Raw genomic sequence first — 21,490 nt, forward strand, 5'->3', positions numbered from 1 at the left:
CTATAGACCTAATAAAACTAATGAATAGTATTCCCCATAAAGATAAGTGAAATAATCAAGCTTCTAGAAGTGTGCTCCCAAAGTGACACAAATTGAGTTGTGGCCCAATACAAAATTAATGATTACAAGACTTATTTGACCATTACACTCATTTAAATGTGACACAGCAGCACCACCTGGTGAAATAATTGTGAAACACACTCTGACCTGCAGCTGGTCAATGTCACCACAGGAGGCCAGGAGACTCAACAACTGCTTCCAGTTATCCTGTGTAATGTGGGAGGTGACATTGTGAGAAGGTGGGGGGGGGATTCCCTATAAAAATACCAAAATTTCCATATCACCTCTGCCTGTTTTATATAAGTGACATCTCTGGTTTTGTTTAGTGGTTACTGCTGACGTAGGCCTGAGTGACCACAAAGGGGAAGGCACAGACATGTGGGGAATTCAACACATCACATTATTTCTTTTATGTGGAAGAGCTGGTAGGTACAAACAGCTTCATTACACTTAATGTGTCATCTTACCGTGCCATGTTTAGTCTGTCTGTAGAATAAACAGTGACTGAGTGTCATTGGTGACTTGTGCAGTGTTGGGTGAGATTTCATGGAGGAAATTACTCACGTGTACTGAAACCCCCCCCCCAGCTCAAATGTTAACAGCATCAGGGGAGGCCACAATCACCTTGATGTTACAGTGCAAGGTAGACTTTCCAAGTGAGTGCGTTGTGTCATGTGATTTGAAAACAGTATGCCAGGAAAATCCATCAATCAAACCAAAACACTTAGTCTGACTGGTGGCCCAATTTTTCTCTAGTGGGTCTCACATAAGGTTAGTCCTTATTGTATAGTGCTCTAGTGACCCAATCACTGGGCAAACTGTTATTTTCATTATCAATTAATCAGCAGATTATTTTCTTGATTAATAAATGATTAGTTTAGTCTATAAAATGCCAGAAAATAGTAAGAGCCTGTTAATATTTTAAAGACTACATGTAATGTCATCAAATTTAATGCCATGACAGACCAAAACCTAAAGATATTTTGAGGTGGAGAGTTTATGTTAAACTTGTAAACAGTGGTTGACAAAACAATCCACACAGTCTTCCTCATCTGGACAGAGTGGCCCAGCTTCCACGGGATTACAGATGTTTAAGGTGAAATTTTTCACAGCATTTTAAAGGTTTGACATCCATCTTGTCTTGACTGAAAATTTTAGTTTTCATCTATTGTTTTATTTCTTTATTTAACAGGAACCATACAAACTGAAGCTGATTTGCAGCCTCTGACTCTGGTTTGACTTTTAAAGGAGAAAATCCTCCCAGCAGAGAGGCTGGGATGTTTGGCAGTTTTGCTTGAAAAACTACTTAACCAACTAACTGATTATCTGACTTCTTGTTTAAGCGCTAGTTAGAATGAAATGTGTTTAAACTGCTGAGGAAAGCAACAATTTTTCCAAGCTACACATAAGGTTGGGGCATCCTGGCGGCCTATAGTGATCAACATGCATACCATATACTGTTGCTCAGTTATTCCCCCCTCCCTCTCGCCCCTTACTTCCTGTCACCTCTGAACCATCCACTGTTGTTTAAAGCAAAATATAATACCAATATACCTCAAAAACCATAAGGTTGTGTGGTTTAGTATCTTCATGTATCTGTTAGACAGATACTTATTCCCTTAAATGTGCATAACTATCACTGCCAGAACAGTGTAGAAATTTGAGTGGTAGTTGCAAGCTGTTTGTGAGAGAGTGGGACGAACCCTGGGGCCCCATGCAGCAAAATTCAGGAATGCACACTGATCTTGGGAAGATTTCTGTGTGAAGACATGATTTATTAGGGTAACAAAGATTGCTTCACTGAGGAGGAGGAGGGATACGATTAGAATATGGACTAAAATAAAAAATAATAATTACACTGCACTTAGCCAATGGCACCTTAAAGTACTGCTTAAAGGAAATCTGTGAGCTCCATAAAACTATTGCCCTCTATCACCCTTTTAACCTCTGTACCATCTGTTTTAGGCTATGCATGGGCTGGTTTTGTGTCTGCATCTTTTTTCTCTTTTTTGTCATGCTGCTGGAAGGGCTTTACAAATGAAAATAATTATTGTTTACAACCTTCAGTACTCCTGTGAGAATTTGACAAAATACAACAAATGATCACAATATAAAGCAAAAAATAATTTAGGTCTTAAAACTAGATTTTGACACAGAGATCCTCTACAAGACAATGCTAGAAGATGGGAGAATGGAGGACTGATATTGTATCTAGAGTGGTGGACATTTCTAACATATCTGTGATTAATCTGATTATGTAGATCCAAATAATATGGAGTAAACCTGGGGCTGTTGGGGCCCCTGGAGGTGTACAGTCCTTGGACAGTTGCCTGCTTTGCCCAGTTGATAATCCAACCTGCACCATAAGGTCAAAATTTTAGTTTTTCCAATACTTTGGTTTATTGATGTAACAGTTGGTTTTCTTTACATTGAGCAATACGGCACAGAGCTGCAGACTCCTAAGTCTTGTTCATTCTTTCCTTTTCTCTGACTTCTTTCTCTCTCTCTTGTTCTTTATATCTTTCTTTCTTAGTTTGTGTCAAGTCTGTACTTGGCAGTAGAAAGCAGGGCATAGTCAGCATTCCTAAGGAGTGTCTAAGAGTTAAACTACTCTGACAGGCGGAAGAAGGAAAGAGTAACACACACATAAAACACACACAACAGATACACACAAAGCCCAAAGCCAAGTCCACCACAGTAATGATGTTGTACATGCATTTACTCTCTCGGTCATTAAAAGACTTTAGAGGATACATGTTCTTGCAGTTCTCAAAGCAGAGGATGTGGGAAACGCCCGTAACAAGCACAGAAGTACTTATATATGACATCACTTTGCCTGACTCACAGCTGGGATAGTCACCGCATCAAATGCCAGCTTGCCATGAAAAACGAAACACACCCCGGTTATCAGAGATCCGCATGAAACTGGCCGCCATATTGGATCACTAAACACATTTCTTAAATTTAAGTGAATGGAGATTTGAGCCTTAATGTCGGAGAAATATACGCAGTAGCTTTTACCCTGCCTGTCAATCTAAGATACCGCTTGACACTCGGGAACATGGCCAATCGCATTAAGGCGCTTCCTGGACTGAAAGCAGCATTGACCAATCAGAGCAGTGAAGGTTGACAGAAGGGGCGGGGCAAAGGGCGTGGCTGTGGGTTCAGGGTGTCGCCGTGGTGGCTCCCATTCGAAGGCGACGGCGGTCGTCTGTATTTCGGTCCTAATCTCTCCAGAGAAAAAGACAAAGTAACTCCGCACAGACAGCGAGTTTGACACACTTTGACGTTGAGATTTTTTCTTTCTAATTCCTCTCGGTCGAGCTTGTGGCGGAGCTCTGGAATGACGGGGTGTGCCGAGAATTTGAATTAGCTCTCCGTTAGTTTGAAGAAAGAGTGAGTCGGGGTAGAGAGAGAGCGAGAGTGTGTGTGTGTGTGAGTGTGTGAGTGAGAGAGAGAGAGAGAGAGAGAGAGAGGGGAGCCATTTTGTCCCGACTGTGTGGGAGAAAAGAAAGAGTGGAAAAGAGGAATCACACGGGAGGAGATCCTATTTTTGCTTTCTGTCCTCATGCTGTAGGGGGGAAAACAGTCGGGCTCGGGAAATATAACTTCTCGGACACGTCAACGGACACGTTATTTGGGTGGTATTTAGCCAACTAGCTCGCCAAGCTAATCAACAAATCCCAGATTGTTAACTGTTAACAGTCAAGAGGAGCGGGGCGGTTGGTCAGTTTGGCGAAGGAGCTGGCTTTAGACTTCACATAGGAAGTGACAGGTTATTCGTTTTTTTTTTTTGTACCTATCTGGGTGAACACAAGCTATTTTTCAATGGCGAAGAAGACGTACGACTTGCTGTTCAAGCTGCTTCTGATCGGAGACTCGGGCGTGGGGAAGACCTGTGTGCTGTTCCGCTTCTCTGACGACGCCTTCAACACAACCTTCATCTCCACCATAGGTAAGAAGACCAGGAGACACAGCCGCTGGTGTTTCTGATTTTGACTAGTTTGACAGCTGCGAGACTCGCCTGACGCTACCCTGCAGCTGGAAATGGTAGACAGGACATATTTGGTTAGCCAGTGTGCTATCAGCATGCATCGGCTGTCCAGGCCTGCACAGGTTAGCTGGGAAGCTAGTTATGCAGCTTTATGAGCTCTTGGCTGAACCCCAGTTACCATTTTTTTCAAATGGCTGTGACTTTAATAACAAACCACGAGTGTTATTTTCATTTAGTGTGCCAGAAATGGCAAGTATAACCGGTTTAGGAACCAGAGGAATTGCTGTCATGTCAGTTGACCCAGTGGCTGGTAAGCTAACTAGGCTAGCAGCAGTACAGGGCCGTGCTGGGGTTATACCAGCACAAAAAACTGACATTTACATCCTAGTGTCAACCCAAATTACCATATGGATTTGTCCTTGTCATTTTATCTTGAAAGTAACAAATCTCTGGATCATGGAAAGAATGGAAATTAAAAACCCTTTATATATACCTGTCTCTATATCAAATACTCCGAATTATATATGTATGTAAATTACCATATTTGCTATTGGATTATATCTGCTGCTAGATTCATGTGTACACAGCATCTTAATGTTGTAGCCTGTGGAGCTGTTATAACTACTTTAAATACTGTTGCTTAGTCTTACCTAGAACAATGGATTGTATCATTTTATAGAGGTAATGTTTTATAGAGCTGGAACAATCAGTTGATTCATCAATTAGTTGTTTGAAAGGAAATTAATCAGTAACCTAAAAAGCAATCTCCTTGTCATATGATAGTTCAAGAAATATCTGTGAGTTTTAAACTGTTGGACAGACGAGTCAAGCAAATGTTTGATGTCACCTTGTGCTGTGGCAAGTTCGACTCTGCGTTTTCCCTACTATTTATGTCTATTTCATAGATCAAATGGATGGTTGATTAATCCAGAAAATAATCATGATATTGGACCTATTGTTTTTCATATTCTAAGTCTGAATCTGTGATGTAACTATAGCTGTCAAATGATTGTAGTGGAGTAAACACTTCTCAAATGTAGTGGAGTAGACGTATAAACTAACAGACTTGTGATTTTATATGCTCAAGTACTGAAGTAAATGTACTTACTAACTTTCCATGTCTGTTCAGAGGAGAACCATAAACAATTCATCATGGTGCTATGATCAGCTTTTTTTCTCTCTTGTTTTCTACGCATGCGTTCAGCATCATGCTCACATGAGTCAAGTGTCAAGCTATGTCAAATCCCTGCATGGCCCAAGTGAAGGCTCATTTTACTCTGGTTGCTTAAGATCAGTGCTGAGTAATAGTGTAACATTAGATGTGTTTTGCTGAACCACATGAAGCTGACTGTTTGCAGTACACTGGCATTATAACCTTGATCTTTGATTGAGCTTTACTTTCAAGCCCAGTTTTAATGAAACCCAAGTGTTGACGACTACTCCTGACTGTATGCCTAAGAACACACAACCATAATGGGTAACAGTGTTCCCAGTGGCATCCAGGCTAGATTAGATTTGTTGAGGTACAACCTATAAACTGTCGCTCTGTTCGAAAGCTTGCTGTCACATGTAGGTATTTATGTATTTGTTCATATGTTTGTCAATGTTTAGGCTTAGCTTTGTCTTGCAATCAGCCTAGCATTTGTGTATTATTACACCCACTCTTGTTTCTCAGAATGCAGTCATAATCAGGGCTGCCAAATTAGGAACAAAATGACGGCGATTAGGTGCATTATTTGAGTTAAAGCCACCATATCAGAGCTCTGCCAGTTCAGAGGAACGATGTGTGATGTTGGTGAGATGCGGGGGAGCAGACTGACAGGTTCTTCAGCAAAACTGAAGTGACCTTTGCTCCTCACAGGAGTGCGTTCTCTGCCATGTTGGGTAGTATGTCAAATATTTCAATGCCTGTATGCATTTGCAATTGCAGGTGGTATTTTGCCTCACTTGAGGAAAAACCTAATTCAACAGCACATTATGTTTTTACCCTAAAGCAAAATTTTAAATGAAGCTCCAAAAGCACCTGTTTAACTCAACTTAAATGTTGTGGTTTATAGGCTGTTAAATGATTACCTTTGTCAGAGTGTTGCTCGCACTGTCCCAGTGGATGTCACTTACATAAACATGATCAGTTTTCCTCTAATTTATCCAAAAACTAAACAGTTAGGACCAGAAAACAAGGATGATAATAGTGCTTGAACTGAAACTGTCCACAGTCAATGCTTTCATATAATTTTAGGAAGTGTTCACTTGCGGTGGTTATACCTTAGTTTGTCAAAAAAAGTAGCAAGATCTGTGGCACTAAAGAGATACAGACATTAGGAATTGCAAACCCACATAATTTCCCTCATGTCATTATATTCTGTAAAAGCTTTCATTGGTTGCCTTCAAGAGCCATCCTGTTACAAACTACAACACAGTTGTCATCCAGTCTCAAGCTCCTATGTTGTTGTGGCTTCTTTCTACATTTATATGCAAAACCGAGCAGCATGCGGTGTGTTAAGAATATGCAGGAAATAATCCAACTCAAACCATGTAATCCAGACTTGCATTTTCCTTTTGTTGTTATCAAGGCAAGTATGTGGAATTATATTGAAATTAATTGTTAGATATTAGCTGACATACTCCCTCCCGGGAAAGTAAAGAGCTGTTGGTTTTCCTTCTGAACAAGCCAGAGCCTCTTCAGAAGTGTGTACTGCCATGTGGTAACTTATTCCTCAGTCAGTGATTTTATATGATTAGTGGGTTCATCTCTGGTTTCTGTTATTTTGCTGAAGACTGTAGTTGCCTATGATTAGTGAATGCCACAAACTAGTATATACAAATGATCAAAGCACTATAAAGGATTCAGGTTAAATTAGTAGGGCAGTGTCACAGATTTTATTTATTTTACAACATAAGTCTCTTTGAGGTTGGAAACTTCTTTTGCAAAAGGGATTTGGCCAAAACAGCGGCATGAAAAGTTGCAGGCAAAACAGTTCAAAAGCAGAAAACTGTAATGAGAAGATTAAAATAAGCTAACAGTAGAAATAATTTCTGCTGTTTATTTCTCCTCTCTATTTGTACATTATGGACAGACAGCACATATGTCTTGGGAGAATGATTGCAAGATATGACAAGACTTGGCCCTTCATATAAACCAGGTTCAGACCTTGAGACATATTTAAATCAGGAAATCTGAAATACTGCATTGGGAATCTGTGAGTACGTGAGTCGACGCACCAATCCAGTATCACGTGATGTATTGATAGATTTCATAGTTTCACACCAAGATAAAACAGCAGTTTGCCATTTTAAAACAGTAGCCAAAACAGTAATTTGTGCTGTGCAGCCACTGGCAACTAGTGACAGAGCGGATTGATTTCTGGTAAATAAGTTAGCAGTAATGTCTGGGTCCTGACCCAGATGCTGTCCTATCCAGACCTATAACCTATAAAATATTGAGAATTATTACATTTTGGTGGAGTGTTTCTGTTTTAACTGGTGCAGCTTTTCTAGACTTTACGGCGCTGGTCCAGTGATGCTACTCAGCCAATCATAGTGACTCGAGTCAGTGAGTGAGATAGACACGAGATTCAGTCGGAGAAATGTTTAACAGCATTTGACAGCACAAAGTAGTTGGCTACAGTAGTTTGAAATTCTTTTTCCACCTGTTGTCAAGTATGAAAAGACCCAAAATGAACACCATATGCACACTATTTGATTACTATAATAAAAAAAAAAAATTATTGGAATGATTCTGTCCTAGGCTTTTTGATCAATATAAGTGTTTTCCACTGTAAAAACTTAAACCTTAAACCTATGCCATCTAACAATGACAGCAATCATATCACATCTATACAGTGTTAAAAGTATACAGCTGTTATTTTATTTTTTATTTTTATGGATTGGTATCGGATCAGTATTGGTATTGGCTGATACACTAGTTTAGGTAATCGGAATTGGTATTGTTGAGGAAAAATGCGATCGGAGCATCTCTAAAAGGAAATGAACTTTGGGAAGAAACAGCAGAGCCAGGACGTGAAACGGGAGTGTGTTCTTCCTCTGACACAGTACTCATACCTTTGGAGACACAGATGCACAGCTGCTTCTCAAAATACCCCCACTGGAAAACCCCCCTTCTCTCCTCTGTGTCTCGACTTCATTTCCAATCCTCTGCTCTGACTGTCCCTCTCTCTGCACTTCCCTCCTGTTGTGTATTAGAGGTTATGCATATTAAGAGTGCTGAATATGCATAATGTTGCAACCTGAAATCTCTTTCCACAACACATCATGAATTTTACATGGAAACTGGCGAATAGATTCAGTGGAATTTGTACTTATGGAAGGAACGGCTCCTGTGGGATTAAAAAGAAAGCCGGTCATAAACCATGGACTTTCTGTTTAATACTTCCAGTTCGGCATTGGACCCTTGAGGGGTATGCCCACTTTTCCAGTGATTGGGTCAATGTCGTGTGATTGCACAATGCCCAGATTTACTTGAAAGCTTGTCAGTGCACCTCACCAGGAAAAAAAGTGTCACTCACTGTGTTTTTACTCCTCGCTAGGAAACACACTAACACTACACGAACCCTGCTAAGCCTGAGTTTTAGTTGCTTAACTTTTTTAGTGTTATCACAAGTTTTAATGTCTGTATTTCCTGTTTTATCTTTTTGATATACATCTCAGTGAAGGTAAACTTAGCTGTATTTCAAATCTTCTACCCCCCCTCTGTTGTCTCTTTTTCTTTCTGTCCGACTGTATCTTTGTTTCCCTCCCTCTCTCTGGGGTGTGAATAATATTTAGTTAGTCATACTTTGGCAGCCAGTTCCTTCATTATTCTATGGCCCTGCCCCACCTAGAGCACAGCTGTTTCTTGGTCTTTTTAACTAACCACAATTTCTGACCAGAGCACAACTGACAGCTCAGTATTTAACTAGCGGACACTGCTTTTTGGCCAAAAGTGAAAACGTGATGAATCACTGCTTCCTCCGGCCTTTCCAGTTATGACAAAGATGATAATTCTGTTTATTTTACCAAATATTGTGAACCATGATAATTCAGAGTTGAAAAAATCAGTCAGGAAAATTAATGGACAACATTTGATTATTGTGATTAAATTTATACCTTTTGATGTTAAAAGCAATTTTGAAAATGTCACCTCTGAACTTATGGAACGTACAGGCATTATTCACTGTTTGTAACATTTTATTCACCAAAAGATTAATCTCTTATTCAAAGAGACCATCTGCAGCTTCAACATAATTTTTAGTTGCTGCCCTGAGCTGCAGCTAACAGCTGTTGTGAGTCACACTGTCTCAGTCTTCATAATGTTTCTAAGTGTTTTAAGGCTGCAGCTGACAATTTTAAAATTGATAAATTTGTTGAAAGAAAGTAAAAAAGAAAAAACCCATCTGAAGTTTCCAGATGAAGCCTTCAGATATCTTGTCTTGTCCTACAAGAATTCCATAACCTAAAGATATTCAATTTAAAGCAGAGAAAAGCAGAAAATCTTCCCATTTGAGAATTTGCAACCAGCAAAGGTTTTGCATTTTTCCTGTCAACGAATCGATTAATTGACCAGATTCAGTCCTAAGATGCTTTACAGTTAGAGGCAAGATATCCACCTGAGTAGATCTTGTAGATTCAGTGATCCATAGTTTGAATCACTTGGTGTAGCAGTTAAAAAGCACAGATGTAAAAGGACATAACAAGTAAAATAAAATATAAAAGACAGTAGGCCAAGAAAAACTTGAAGGTAATAAACCTGGATGAAAGATCAGTACATGCAGTGCAGTGTCTTTGTATCCAAAATAATTAAATCCAAAGTCCAATGAATACGGAAAGTGAAAAGTAATCCTCCATAAATTTCCACTGCTGAACAGTTGGTTTTTGTAAAATTCAAAGGTATTCACACGCAAGAGAAAATGTGTGCTCTCGCACCACAGTGTAAACTCTTTAAGGCTTCAACATCAGATATCACTAATATATTTTAATTATACTATCAAGTTTCTAACCAGCTGCGTTTAAGCTCAGGTTTTTACAGTAACGACGTGCGCATGTGCGCGTGCATGCTCATTGTTAGCCAGCTGCTGATCCCACAGCTGTCTGCTGATAGGCTCAAGGTCTGGGCATGACAGTGCAGAATCAGGAAGAGATAATGTTATTGTCTCCCTGATGGAAACAATTGTCACTCACTTTCCATTTCCCTCTCCTGCTAGCTGTCTTTCTTTGGTTGTTTCTCATTCTCTATTGTTGATGTTTCAGTTTTTCACTGTCACTGGGTTTCTGTTTCTCCCTACATCTGTGCTAAAGTCTCTGTTTGTAGGCCTCTATTTATCCATTCATCTATTACTCATTGTTGGTGCTTCACATGCATCTAGTACATGCCTCTTTTTTGATTTTGTGTATGCTGATCTGTGTTTTTTTTTCTTTATTTTCACAGGAATAGACTTCAAGATCAAAACTGTTGAATTACAAGGAAAGAAGATCAAACTACAGATCTGGTGAGTGAGCGTGTTGTTATGAGATGTGTTATTTTTGTCAAGGCCCTGTATGTATTTGTAACCAGGCCAAAGTGGGCAGATACTTCTAACTTTAACTTTGGTAAAAAAAAATTAAAAAAAAAACGTCATCTTTCAGTGTGGCCTCTTCTGTTTGTGTCTTGTTACATCATGGTGAAACATCTGTTCGACATTCCTCCCTCAAGCCCGGAAATATGTCAGAACAGGAAATGGTCATCAGTCTGTCAGGAGGTCTGCTGCAGGGTTATCGTTTTACTCCACAACAGCTGATTTTCCCCAACCGAAATGACTTGATTTTAACACTTTCTTTAACTAAACCTAAATTACCAAAGTTTTATCACATTAATATTAAACTTAGGTTAACAGAGATTTGATATGATTATATGTATATGGCTGCACCAATTCTCATTATCTGATAGAGCTCCAAAAATTAGTATTTTGATGATTGAACGATTCTGAATATTTGCTGCGTCCAGCTTCTGAAATGTGAGGATTTGATGCATTTCTTTGTTGTACATGATAATAACTGAATACTTTTAGGTTACAGATTGCTGGTCAAACAAACAGCACACTGGAGGTATTACATTGGGGCTGTTGGAAATTGTAACAGCCATATTTCATTTTTTGTGAACCAAGTCGTGAATGAGCTCCCATGCTTTGTTAGAGTGGTGGAGTAAAAACACTGAGTGAAATTCAAACATTTATAAAAACCATTGTTGGCCAAATGTTACAAGGTTGCTATACAAAACTGTAATTGATATAGTGGCATTTTTCTGATAAGCAGCAGACAGAAGTCTATTCATCCAAGGCTCGTCATAGTCATTCAGTGTTATCTAGACGACTGAGACACCTTCACATCCACACCCACTGTTATGTGAGAACGTGCTCACAAACGGAAAAAAAAAAAACCACATTATAGTGAAAGACCTGCTGACGTTTAATACAGTGCTGGGAGAGTCTCTAAGGTATGGGTGTATGTATAGCTGACACCATTAGTTGATTATTTAATAACCCATTGACAGAAAAATGAATTGGCATGATTTCGATTATGATGATAAATTAATATTTAAAGCTTAAATACCCAAAAAATGAACCAGTTTTAACTTCTCAAATGTGATTGTATGCTGATTTTCTCATCCCTCTATCATAGTAAATTAAATATCTGTGGGTCGCAGACTATTAGCCACACAAATTACAATAGACAAACCAATAATTAATTTTAAAAAAAGGACAGATCTAAAGTGAAAGGTTGAAGACACATGAACTTCTTTTCTTGTATGTTTACCTTTCTCTAGCACCAAAAACAGAGAGAGGTCATATTAGAAATGTGATAAATGCATGTTGCTGCTGTTGTTGTGTGGTTGTCAAATATGAGCTCCTGTTTACTGTCCTCCTGGTCTTTTGACAATAAGTATGAAACAGTACAGGGACTCAAGGGTCTGTATTCTGCAAGTTTATTGTGTTATATTGAAGGCTCTTCTCTGAACATCTCTGCTGCCTTTTGTGAGTTGTGCATATATAAAACTCTACAAATTTTCTGCATAACAAAATGTAAATACTGTAATAAAAGCATTTCCAAGTGCACTTGAAACTCATAATATATAGTCTGCATCCATTCATGATTTTGATACGATCTGAAATTTGATAACATTTGGCCTGATACTGTCCATTAGGCTTCCTCTATGGCTGTGTGCATTTCTCTCTCTGTCCATATCACATTTTCTCCTCTTCCTGTCCAAGCACATTATGTCTGGATTTAATCTTCATGTATTGCCTCACCGCCTGAGGACGTGGTCATGCTCACCAGATCACAGTTTGAGTCGAATCGTACTTTTAGCCAGCCTCTCAGAGATTGTGGTGAAGCGACCTTTTATAAGTGTAGGTTTGAGTTGCTCATGTGAGGCTGGTGCTCCTGGGCTTCTTCTCTTTTCCTGTATCAGCAGTATTAGATGGATGTTGGCAGGGATTCCCCACACAGGAAAACATCGTAGTTGAGGTGTACGCCAGTGCAGACGTGCGAGGGACATGGTTTTTGCCTGAGGTGGATTTTAATGTGTTTGTACCAGGTTCAACTTTACTTCAATGGCTCAGCAAGTGTTTAAAATAACAAGTGTCCCGCTGGGCCTCAAAACAGCAATATTATAACTTTTATCAGCCTTTATTGGTGACCAGCATTGACGGTAGAGCTGAAATGATGAGTCGATTAAATGATTAGTTGTCAATAATCAATTCATTGTATCAGTATCATTGTATCAGTCAATTTTCAAGCACATATTTAGAAACAGAATTCAGCCTCTATATGAGAAGATTTGCTGCTTGTATCATTATAAATGATGATGATGAAAATAATAATAATTGATATATCAGGTACACCTTATGACAGCCTGTAAATAATGACATTACATTTTCCCAGTTAAGAGGAGTAAACAAAGTAAAGATCTAATAAAATGATGTAAAGCTCATGTATCTTTATGCTCCGTCCTATTTTCTCTTAACAAAACATGTTAAGGTTTGTAGCTGATTTGGATCAATATCAACATCTATGAGGTAATCCTTGGCTCTGATCAAACCCTGCATTTATTTTATGGGCAATTTGAGCTGCGGTACGGTGAAGATCTTAGTTACTGAGCCACTTATTGTTTGGGTTGAAGGCTGGAGTTAATACAAGAAAACAATGGATACCAAATGTCTATTTCTTGTGTGTGTGTTTAGGGACACAGCGGGCCAGGAGCGGTTCCACACCATCACCACCTCCTACTACAGAGGAGCCATGGGCATCATGCTGGTCTACGACATCACCAACGCCAAGAGCTTTGAAAACATCAGCAAATGGCTGCGCAACATTGATGAGGTAAAAACAAAAACACACACACACACACACCAGGCTCAGTGACCATATCTTCATGTGGGTCTGTGATGCTTGTCCAAGATCTTAACAGGATTTGATGAGGCTTTTGAGAGAGTTAAGCGTTGGCACTCCTTTTGCATCTTTTGTTTTTATCTTTGGCGTAATGACAAAGTGACAAATACTTCCAAGGGAATGCAGCCAACATGGCTAACTAGCTAGCTGATCTGCGTGCGGTGAGCTGCGCAGCACGTCTGTGACTAAATCACATCAGATGAGCCAGATGTCCATATGCACCTGACTCATTGAACCGTTGTACTGTTAGTACCGTTTTACCTCTTGAACATCAGTACAACACTCACAACATTATGTAAACAATCGTAGTTATTTAGAAGCTTCATACTGTTAATTAGAAAGATTTATATCTTCTAATACCGTAACACAATACCTCTATTAGATCCTTTAAAAGCCTGTGCATTGTGGGTCGCTGAGAAAGGATTTAACAGGATCTGTGAGGACCACCGTTTGCATTTGCATTTTGTCATAATGGATTTAAAGCCTTTTTAAGGGGGAAAAATGTTGTGTAGACTATTGTACGTATCATTTGGTGACATCAGCCTCCAACAGGCCTGATATTTCAGAACCCAATCAGGGCGATTATCAGAGAAGACAAGCTGTCTGTAACATATGGTCAGTTTGTCCTGCTGCTGAGCTCACCCCTGTGAGAGGCCGACGCGTCTCTGTGGGTAATGAGGCCTCTGGTTTACACTCCATTTCTCTGTTGCTTCTCTGCGTTGGTGTTTCTTTCCCTTGCACCCCCCTTTGTGTTTAAAGCTGTTATCTTATTCCCTATCTAATTTAACTTATTATTCTTCCTCTTATGTAAGTTATCTTCTGGGATCCTTTCCAGATCAAACATACCAGATTAATTACTGTCAAGGTTATAATCAATAGTCCCTATTATCTATCTTTATTATTCCTGGGAATACAAAATACTATAGTGTTACAACACATGATCAGTGTGAAGGTGTTACCTTTTGAGTGAAGCGGATGGGGAGAGGCTGCATTTGTGTGGAATGCTTTCTTGTAATTTTTCTCACCCTCACTGTTAAAAGAGCTTTGAGTCCGGTCGAGGAAAAGGAAACACTTTGCATTTCCTGCAAACGAAGAACTCGGCCTTGCTCATATTGTACCTCTGTGTGTGTGAGGGCTTGTTGTTGACCCTAGAGAATAGGACGCAGGGATTTCTGCTACTTGGAAAGTACAATACAGTTCTAAATCAGTGGTTCTCCACCTTCATTTTGGCTTGTAACTCCTTAAAAACAAACTGATATCTACTTGTGACCTATAATTCAAGTTTGTATATCTCTGAGTTGTAACACTTTCAAGAAAAAGTGTTTAAATTTGAATAATTTTGATTGCTTTCCTGGTTCCTCAAATGTGAAAATTTGATGCTGCTCTTTCACATACACAATACTAAACTTTTGGATTGTTGGTCAAAACAAGACATTTGAAGATGTCACCTTCAACTGTGGGAAAAGGAATTTGTATTAATCAGAACATTTTAACAGTTTTTACAAGCCCAGAGAGGTAGACTTATTAGAGCTGAAACAATAGTTTTGATTGTGGCAGAAAGTTAATCAATCACTTAAATACTTAAATATTTTTTTCAAGCAGAAATACCAATATTTTTTGTTTTATATTATTGTCAGTTGGCATGTTTTACATTTTATAGACCAAATAATTCATCCTGACAATAATTTATAGAGTGATCAGTCCCCGCAGTTGGGAACCACTGGTTTGGATCAATATGTGTGAAGCAGAGTTGTTGTACCGGACCTACTGACAGGTGCAATCATTTCTAGATGCACAGAACGAAAGTAAAAAAGATGAAATGTAAATACATAACCTTTTCATTACCTGTTTGTGTTTGAGTGGGATTGATTGATTGACTCATGGGATCTAGTCAAAATGTGAATGAGTCAAAACAAACCAGTGCCAGTTCCAGTAGGTGTGGGTGAAATCAGCGATGACGGTAACGTTTATTGTTGCTGTTTTGAAGAAGTAACCTCTTTCTTCTTTATCTTTTTCAGCATGCAAATGAGGACGTTGAGAGGATGCTGCTAGGCAACAAGTGTGACATGGAGGACAAGAGGGTTGTACCAAAAGCCAAGGGGGAGCAGGTGAGATGGTGCAGTCCCATGCAGCAGCTATAAGCAGCCCTCTGTCACCAAGGTCCTGCGTGCTGATTGGCTCATTTGTTGCTGCTGCTTTGCAGCTACATGATCAATTTATAGCCCTGAATATAGAAAAACCTTTGTTCATTAACTCTCCTGCACTTAATCATATTTCACTCACTTCTTTACACTGAAATATTGCTGCAGCTAGTGTTAGTAGTAGTAGTTCTGACCTAAAGGAGGATTTTACAAACTTTATACACAAAGGCATAATTCAAACATTCTGTGTAAAGGCCTTGTGTTGGTTAAACTGATAATAAATAGACTGTATATTCTGTATGAACTGGGCCGACCTGTGCAGCAACAGCTGGAAGAGACCAACAAAACCACTGCACTGCTCTCATATCTGCTTACACAGCACACTGGCTCGCTTGAGCATGGACTTCATAAAACCACAACATGTTCGTATCACAGAATAGATATCGTTTATAAAAAGAAAAAAAAAAGGAAATCTTGTCAACAGCATTGCTCACTTCTGTCTTCAAAGTAGTTCTGATGAAATGACATCTGCACTGTTGGAAATATCAAGACCACAGTTCATGTTGTTGCTGAGTGTAGGCTGTGACCACCAGTTCAATCTGCTGGGAATTCAGCGGACTGTGAACAGTGAAATGTGAGGAATGAAGTCTCATGACACAGTGTCATATTTTGACACCAGTAAACTACTTAGAGCCAAGCCTCGATGTACTGTACACAAGAGCCTTGATGTCCGGTCCGATTGGGGCCTTTTAACAAATTCAAAATGACAAAGACTTCAATCACACAGAGTACAGTTGACTAGCAGAAGGTTGAAGATGTGAATTTAACCAAAAATGCAACATACTGAAGTCAACCGTTGACAGGTTGATCTTGGACTTCATGAAACCACAACATTTCCGTGTCACTGAGGATATAGAATTAGTTTTTTTATGAGCTATCTCATCACTCATCAGCGCTGTTGGTGCTTCAAAGTAGGTCTGACACTACCTGTGATGTAACGCATGTGATCTACCTTGTGGAAAAAATATTTCTCCCCACATCTCATAAATTATCTGATACTGTCTGTTTGCATCCATCATGTAATTTACTACCGACTTGTGGCGGCAGTAGGCAGCAGTCTTATCTATAGTTTGTAATTTTCGTGGGTCTGACTGCGTCCTGTTGGCAAAGGCTGAAGCTTGTCAAGCAGAGAGGGGAGCCGCATTTTTTGGACGATTGCGCATTGAGGATAATCCTGGGATCTTTAATGGGTGACTAACTATAGCCAAAGTGTATGGAAACTAAACTTGCACATCAGAAAATTACTTCAACAGTCTTTTCTTAAGAGTTAAGAGGCAGCAGTAATAAGTAAAGCAGCAAATTACACTGTGATTTATCATCTGTGTGCAAGATCTGCTGTAACTAAGTAAGTAGAAACAGCTCCTTTTAAGGAATAGCTCCGTACATACACGATACAGGATTCTGCACTGTCACTGGAGTGGCATTGCCAGTTAGTAGTTAATATTTTGTAGATTACCATAGAAGTGATTTTTAGATCTCTTTCCTCTCTAGCGCTCATTTGGTATGTTAACTGTCAGCTCAGAAGAATAATCCTAATACTTCTTCAGCCAGCAAGGAGCGTAGAAAGATGGAGAGGTCCGGTCAGAGTGCAGCAAGATTCAGGAGAGAGACAGGCAGCACAAAATCATGAGACAGGACAGGCCCCCGAATCTAAGAGATTTGTTTCTGCTACTGTCATGGAAAAGTATGTTTTAGTCTGGTTCATATTTTTCTCACAAACGGAAGATAACTATGCAAAAACTGTTCATTTCACAAGTTTTAACTGCTGAAAACACGGTTCAAAGTTTTTCTAAGTTGCATAAAGAGCTGAGATGCCACAAAATCCTGCTCGTATGTACACGTGTTAAACCAAATGCCTGTCGACATTGATTTTGGGATGTCTTGGAAGAAAGTTGACAGTTGTGAGAGAAATGTGGTAAAATCCTTCGGTCTCCGATCCAAAATGGTGGTTCTGGATCTTGCGGTGAAATGTCTGAATTTTGCCAAAGGTCGTTTTCGGTCTGAAATAAGCCAAATGCCAGACATGTAAGATTAAATTCTCTCTGTGTGACAGCTGCTACGGCTCACATTTATCCAATCAGAATACAACATGAAATGAAACAGAATACAGTTTTGTACGTGCTGTTTACGTTTATGAAAACCAGAACCCACAAACTTCCCTTGCCAAGACTGGGTCCACGCTCTCCTTCTCTTCCTCTTGGGCACATCTTGTTTATTGTTTTGCTGCATTTTAAAAACATAAATGCTGATGACACACATCTGCTTTTTTTTTTTCCTATTTACATTGTAGTGTTACAATTTATGGCACAATGTGACATGCTTGAGGCACATTGATACCACAGAGTGTAATAACAGACGTTTGCAAATGTTCCCTTGCAGAGGATTGACTGTGGTGATGTCACCTACTGCACATGTCCTCTGTTAGCATATAGAGTTTGGTCACCTGATGTAATCTCAGGTGTAGCACCGCCCAGTTCCAGAGATCTGCTCAGCCGGAACAAGTGAAAACACGTGTGTGTGTGTGTGTGTGTGTGTGTGGGGTAGCAGCAGCTCTGTTTCAAAGCAGACTAGCAGTGACTAGTCGGTCTGCGGATTTAGCAATACCTGATACAGATCTGCTTACTCATACACACACACACCTACTGTGTGTTTGAGTTGGTACTAATGCCAGTGATACCTGATCTCTGTTCTACACAGGAGATCAGGCACTTTATTTTTGGATGGGACCTTCTTCAACTGTTTCCACACTCGTCGTTCTAACTCTCCCTCCTTTCTTCTCCACAGATCGCGAGGGAGCACGGCATTAGGTTTTTTGAGACGAGCGCTAAGGCCAACATCAACATCGAGAAGGCTTTCCTCACGTTAGCAGAAGACATCCTCAGAAAGGTGCGTGCGCTGTGCGACTGTGTGTTGAGTTATAATTTTAAGACATGAGTATACACGGTCTAAATAAGTACTTTTATTAGATGGAGTGATACTGTATCTGGGGCCCAGACTAACGCATATATTTATCAGGCTAAAGTAATCCTGTTAATTCTCATCCAAACATATTCGCATGAAAATAAATATCTCGCTGCAATAACACGCCCAGTCCTAGCCAAGGTTAAAGGGATAAATGATGGTGGCAAGATGACAAACTCTGAGACACTGTCTGCAATCAGAGATGTTTCTGTTCTGTTAACATCATGGTAATCAGGGCTACAAGTAATGATCTTTTTTTATTTTTATTACTGATTAATCTTGTTAGTTTCTCCATGAATAAAAAGTCACAAAATTGCAAATAATGCTCATCACCTTCATTTGTGAGAAGCAGGACTCTGTGTTTATTTTTAATCAAACAATAATATAAATTGCTGTTATAATTAATCTTATTTAACACGTGTCCCTTTGTGTTTTTGTCAGACGCCTGTAAAAGAGCCCAACAGTGAAAACGTCGACATCAGCAGTGGAGGCGGAGTCACAGGCTGGAAGAGCAAGTGCTGCAGTTGAACAACTCCTCTGTTTCACTCACACTAACGCACACAATCACACACACACACACACACACACACACACACACATATATATAGACACAGACATACATACACACACACACATACACACCCAGACGTACACACACAAACACACATATTCTCTCTCTCTCTAACTGCTAACTCTAACTCTCTCGCCCTCTAACCTGTCTCATGAGTTTTTCTTGCACACTGACACTCTGTCTGTCTCTTTATCAGAATAAAACAATAAACCACTTCACTCGTTTAATCCCCCCTCCCTTCCTCTTCCTCCACCCCCCCTCCACCGCACCATATTCTTCCATCTAATGATCATTTTTATTTCTGATAAAAAGAGAAATCCAGTCACATTTCTTGTCATATGTTTTAAAGGTTGTAAAAAAAAAAGAAAGAAAGAAAGAAAGAAAGAAAAAGAAAAAAGTGTGAAAAGACAAGCTCATATTTTTAATATTTCCTTTGCCTGAGCGCACCTGGTTGGACACCCTCACCTTTCCACCCCCACCCCCTCCCCCCCCGCAGCACTCACCTTCAGTCAGAGGAAATAAAAATAAAAATCAAAAAAAGACAAATGTAGGATTAACATTTTGTACATTTAGTGAGGTTTCTGTTGTCTAACCGTATTCGGTCATTTACAATTTGTTACCAAGTGACAGAGGCGTGGCCAGCTCCTTTTGTATGTGGGGGTTTATTTTGTCCTGTGCCTTATATGGAAGATGGGGGCGGGGCTGTGTGGTGGGCGGAGCCACATCCACCCAATGAAATTACAGTTTAATATTCTGTCGGTTCGGGCTGTCGTCATGGAGACACCGAACCGAAGCAGAAACGTTTGAATTTCTCCTCCAGCCAAGAGAACGGCATTATACAGTATGTCCTGTTTATTGATGTTTTATTTTTGTCTGTATGATTTTATTTTACTTTTTTTTTTTTTCCCTATTTGGGTTAATTTTTTTTTTTTTTTTTTTTTTTTTTCTTCCTGCATGCACATTTCTTTGGGTTGGAAGCGTTTCTGTAACGTTGTGTAACGTTTGCCACTGGGTAACTGTGGGCGGGAGGTACAGAAGTTCTCTTTGGAAATTCAAACAATTTTGCAGATCCATTAAAAATAAGCTTGTTTAAGTTAACTTGTTTGTCCTCAGTGATGTGTAGTTTCATGTCTCCATCGGTGTCGGATTTTAAAAACTCAGTGTTTACTCCATTTCTAACAAGCAGGAAGTTTGTGACCTGAAGAGGGGACGTTTTAGTCGAAAAAGTGACTGTGATCAAACGTTGATCTTCAAACTTGATGTGAAAATAAACCCAAATTACAAATTTGCCTTGAGGCACGTCACACAATTTGAATGAGGGAAATCTAAAAAAAAAAAATCTTTTTAATGGGTGAAGGAAAAATGGAAGAAACCTCCAGAAGAGGACACATGCAATAGATGTCATGTACAGAATAGAGCAACACTATGGACAATCAGGTTGACAGAGTATAAACACAGAGCTCCAGTGTTTAGTTGAACTGTCAGACGTCAGTCATCAGTATCTCTCTTCTACATTGCTGCATTTTAGAGCACATCAAAAGATGGTGGACACCTTCCCTCCAGGTTAATCCTCTTGTGTGTTTCAAAAACCTGGGGAGTCAGCCAGTGATCATGTCATTGATCACACTTGTGTTTGTCCGCCCTGATGATCAGAACCGTTTTGTGGCATCCTGCGTGGCGGGAAGCAAAAACAAACAAACTTTAAAATCAGTATTAGTTTGTCAGTGGGGAAAAAAAATAAAAAAGAAATGTCTAATTGTCTCTGATTAGAAATGAACAGATGAGTCTCAAGTGAAAAACCTACTGAATGTCGGATTTGCAACATCTCCGCTCTTATTTAAAGCAGATGGGAAGTTTTTAAAACGTTGCAGGGTCACATTAACATCTGGAGTAAAGTGAACTATGAGAAAAATTGGTAAATCTATGAGCAAAATTATACAGTGGTAAAAAAAAGACAACAAATCATTGCACTGTCTAGACAAAAGTTAGCTTGAAAACAAATCCAGTCTGCACAGCTCTGTGTTTTGATATACTTTAATCACAGGAAATGATAAATTTTCAAATTTATATTAAAATCGCTCAAGTTGTTATTGTGACGTGTATGGACACTTCAAACTTTCATGGTTTAAGTTAACAGTTAAAACTTACACACTAGAATTTGTTGTTGGTACAAAACATTAAAGTGCACTGTCCACATCAGTGCGTACAGACATTTATAGTATTAGTAGTGATACGACAGTGGCGCTTATGGAAGTGGGTCACTGGGCCTGTTCGCTGGTT

The 21,490-nt window shown here is 39.4% G+C and overlaps 1 protein-coding gene across 1 annotated transcript; it reads left to right on the forward strand.

Moving 5' to 3' along the window:
* Positions 1–3,241: 3,241 nt before the first annotated feature.
* On the forward strand, positions 3,242–20,308 carry rab10 (RAB10, member RAS oncogene family). Its single transcript, XM_023415025.2, has 6 exons — positions 3,242–4,015; positions 10,479–10,539; positions 13,270–13,408; positions 15,496–15,585; positions 18,463–18,564; positions 19,081–20,308. Exons 1-6 carry the CDS (start codon positions 3,889–3,891, stop codon positions 19,165–19,167), a joined length of 606 nt encoding a protein of 201 aa, XP_023270793.1. The 5' UTR covers positions 3,242–3,888; the 3' UTR covers positions 19,168–20,308.
* The last annotated feature ends 1,182 nt before the right edge of the window (positions 20,309–21,490 follow it).

The sequence above is a fragment of the Seriola lalandi genome, unplaced genomic scaffold (genome assembly GCF_002814215.2).
Source record: "Seriola lalandi dorsalis isolate HSWRI2012SDOR001 ecotype SW California unplaced genomic scaffold, Sedor1 jcf7180002054544, whole genome shotgun sequence".
Taxonomy (NCBI): Eukaryota; Metazoa; Chordata; class Actinopteri; order Carangiformes; family Carangidae; genus Seriola; species Seriola lalandi.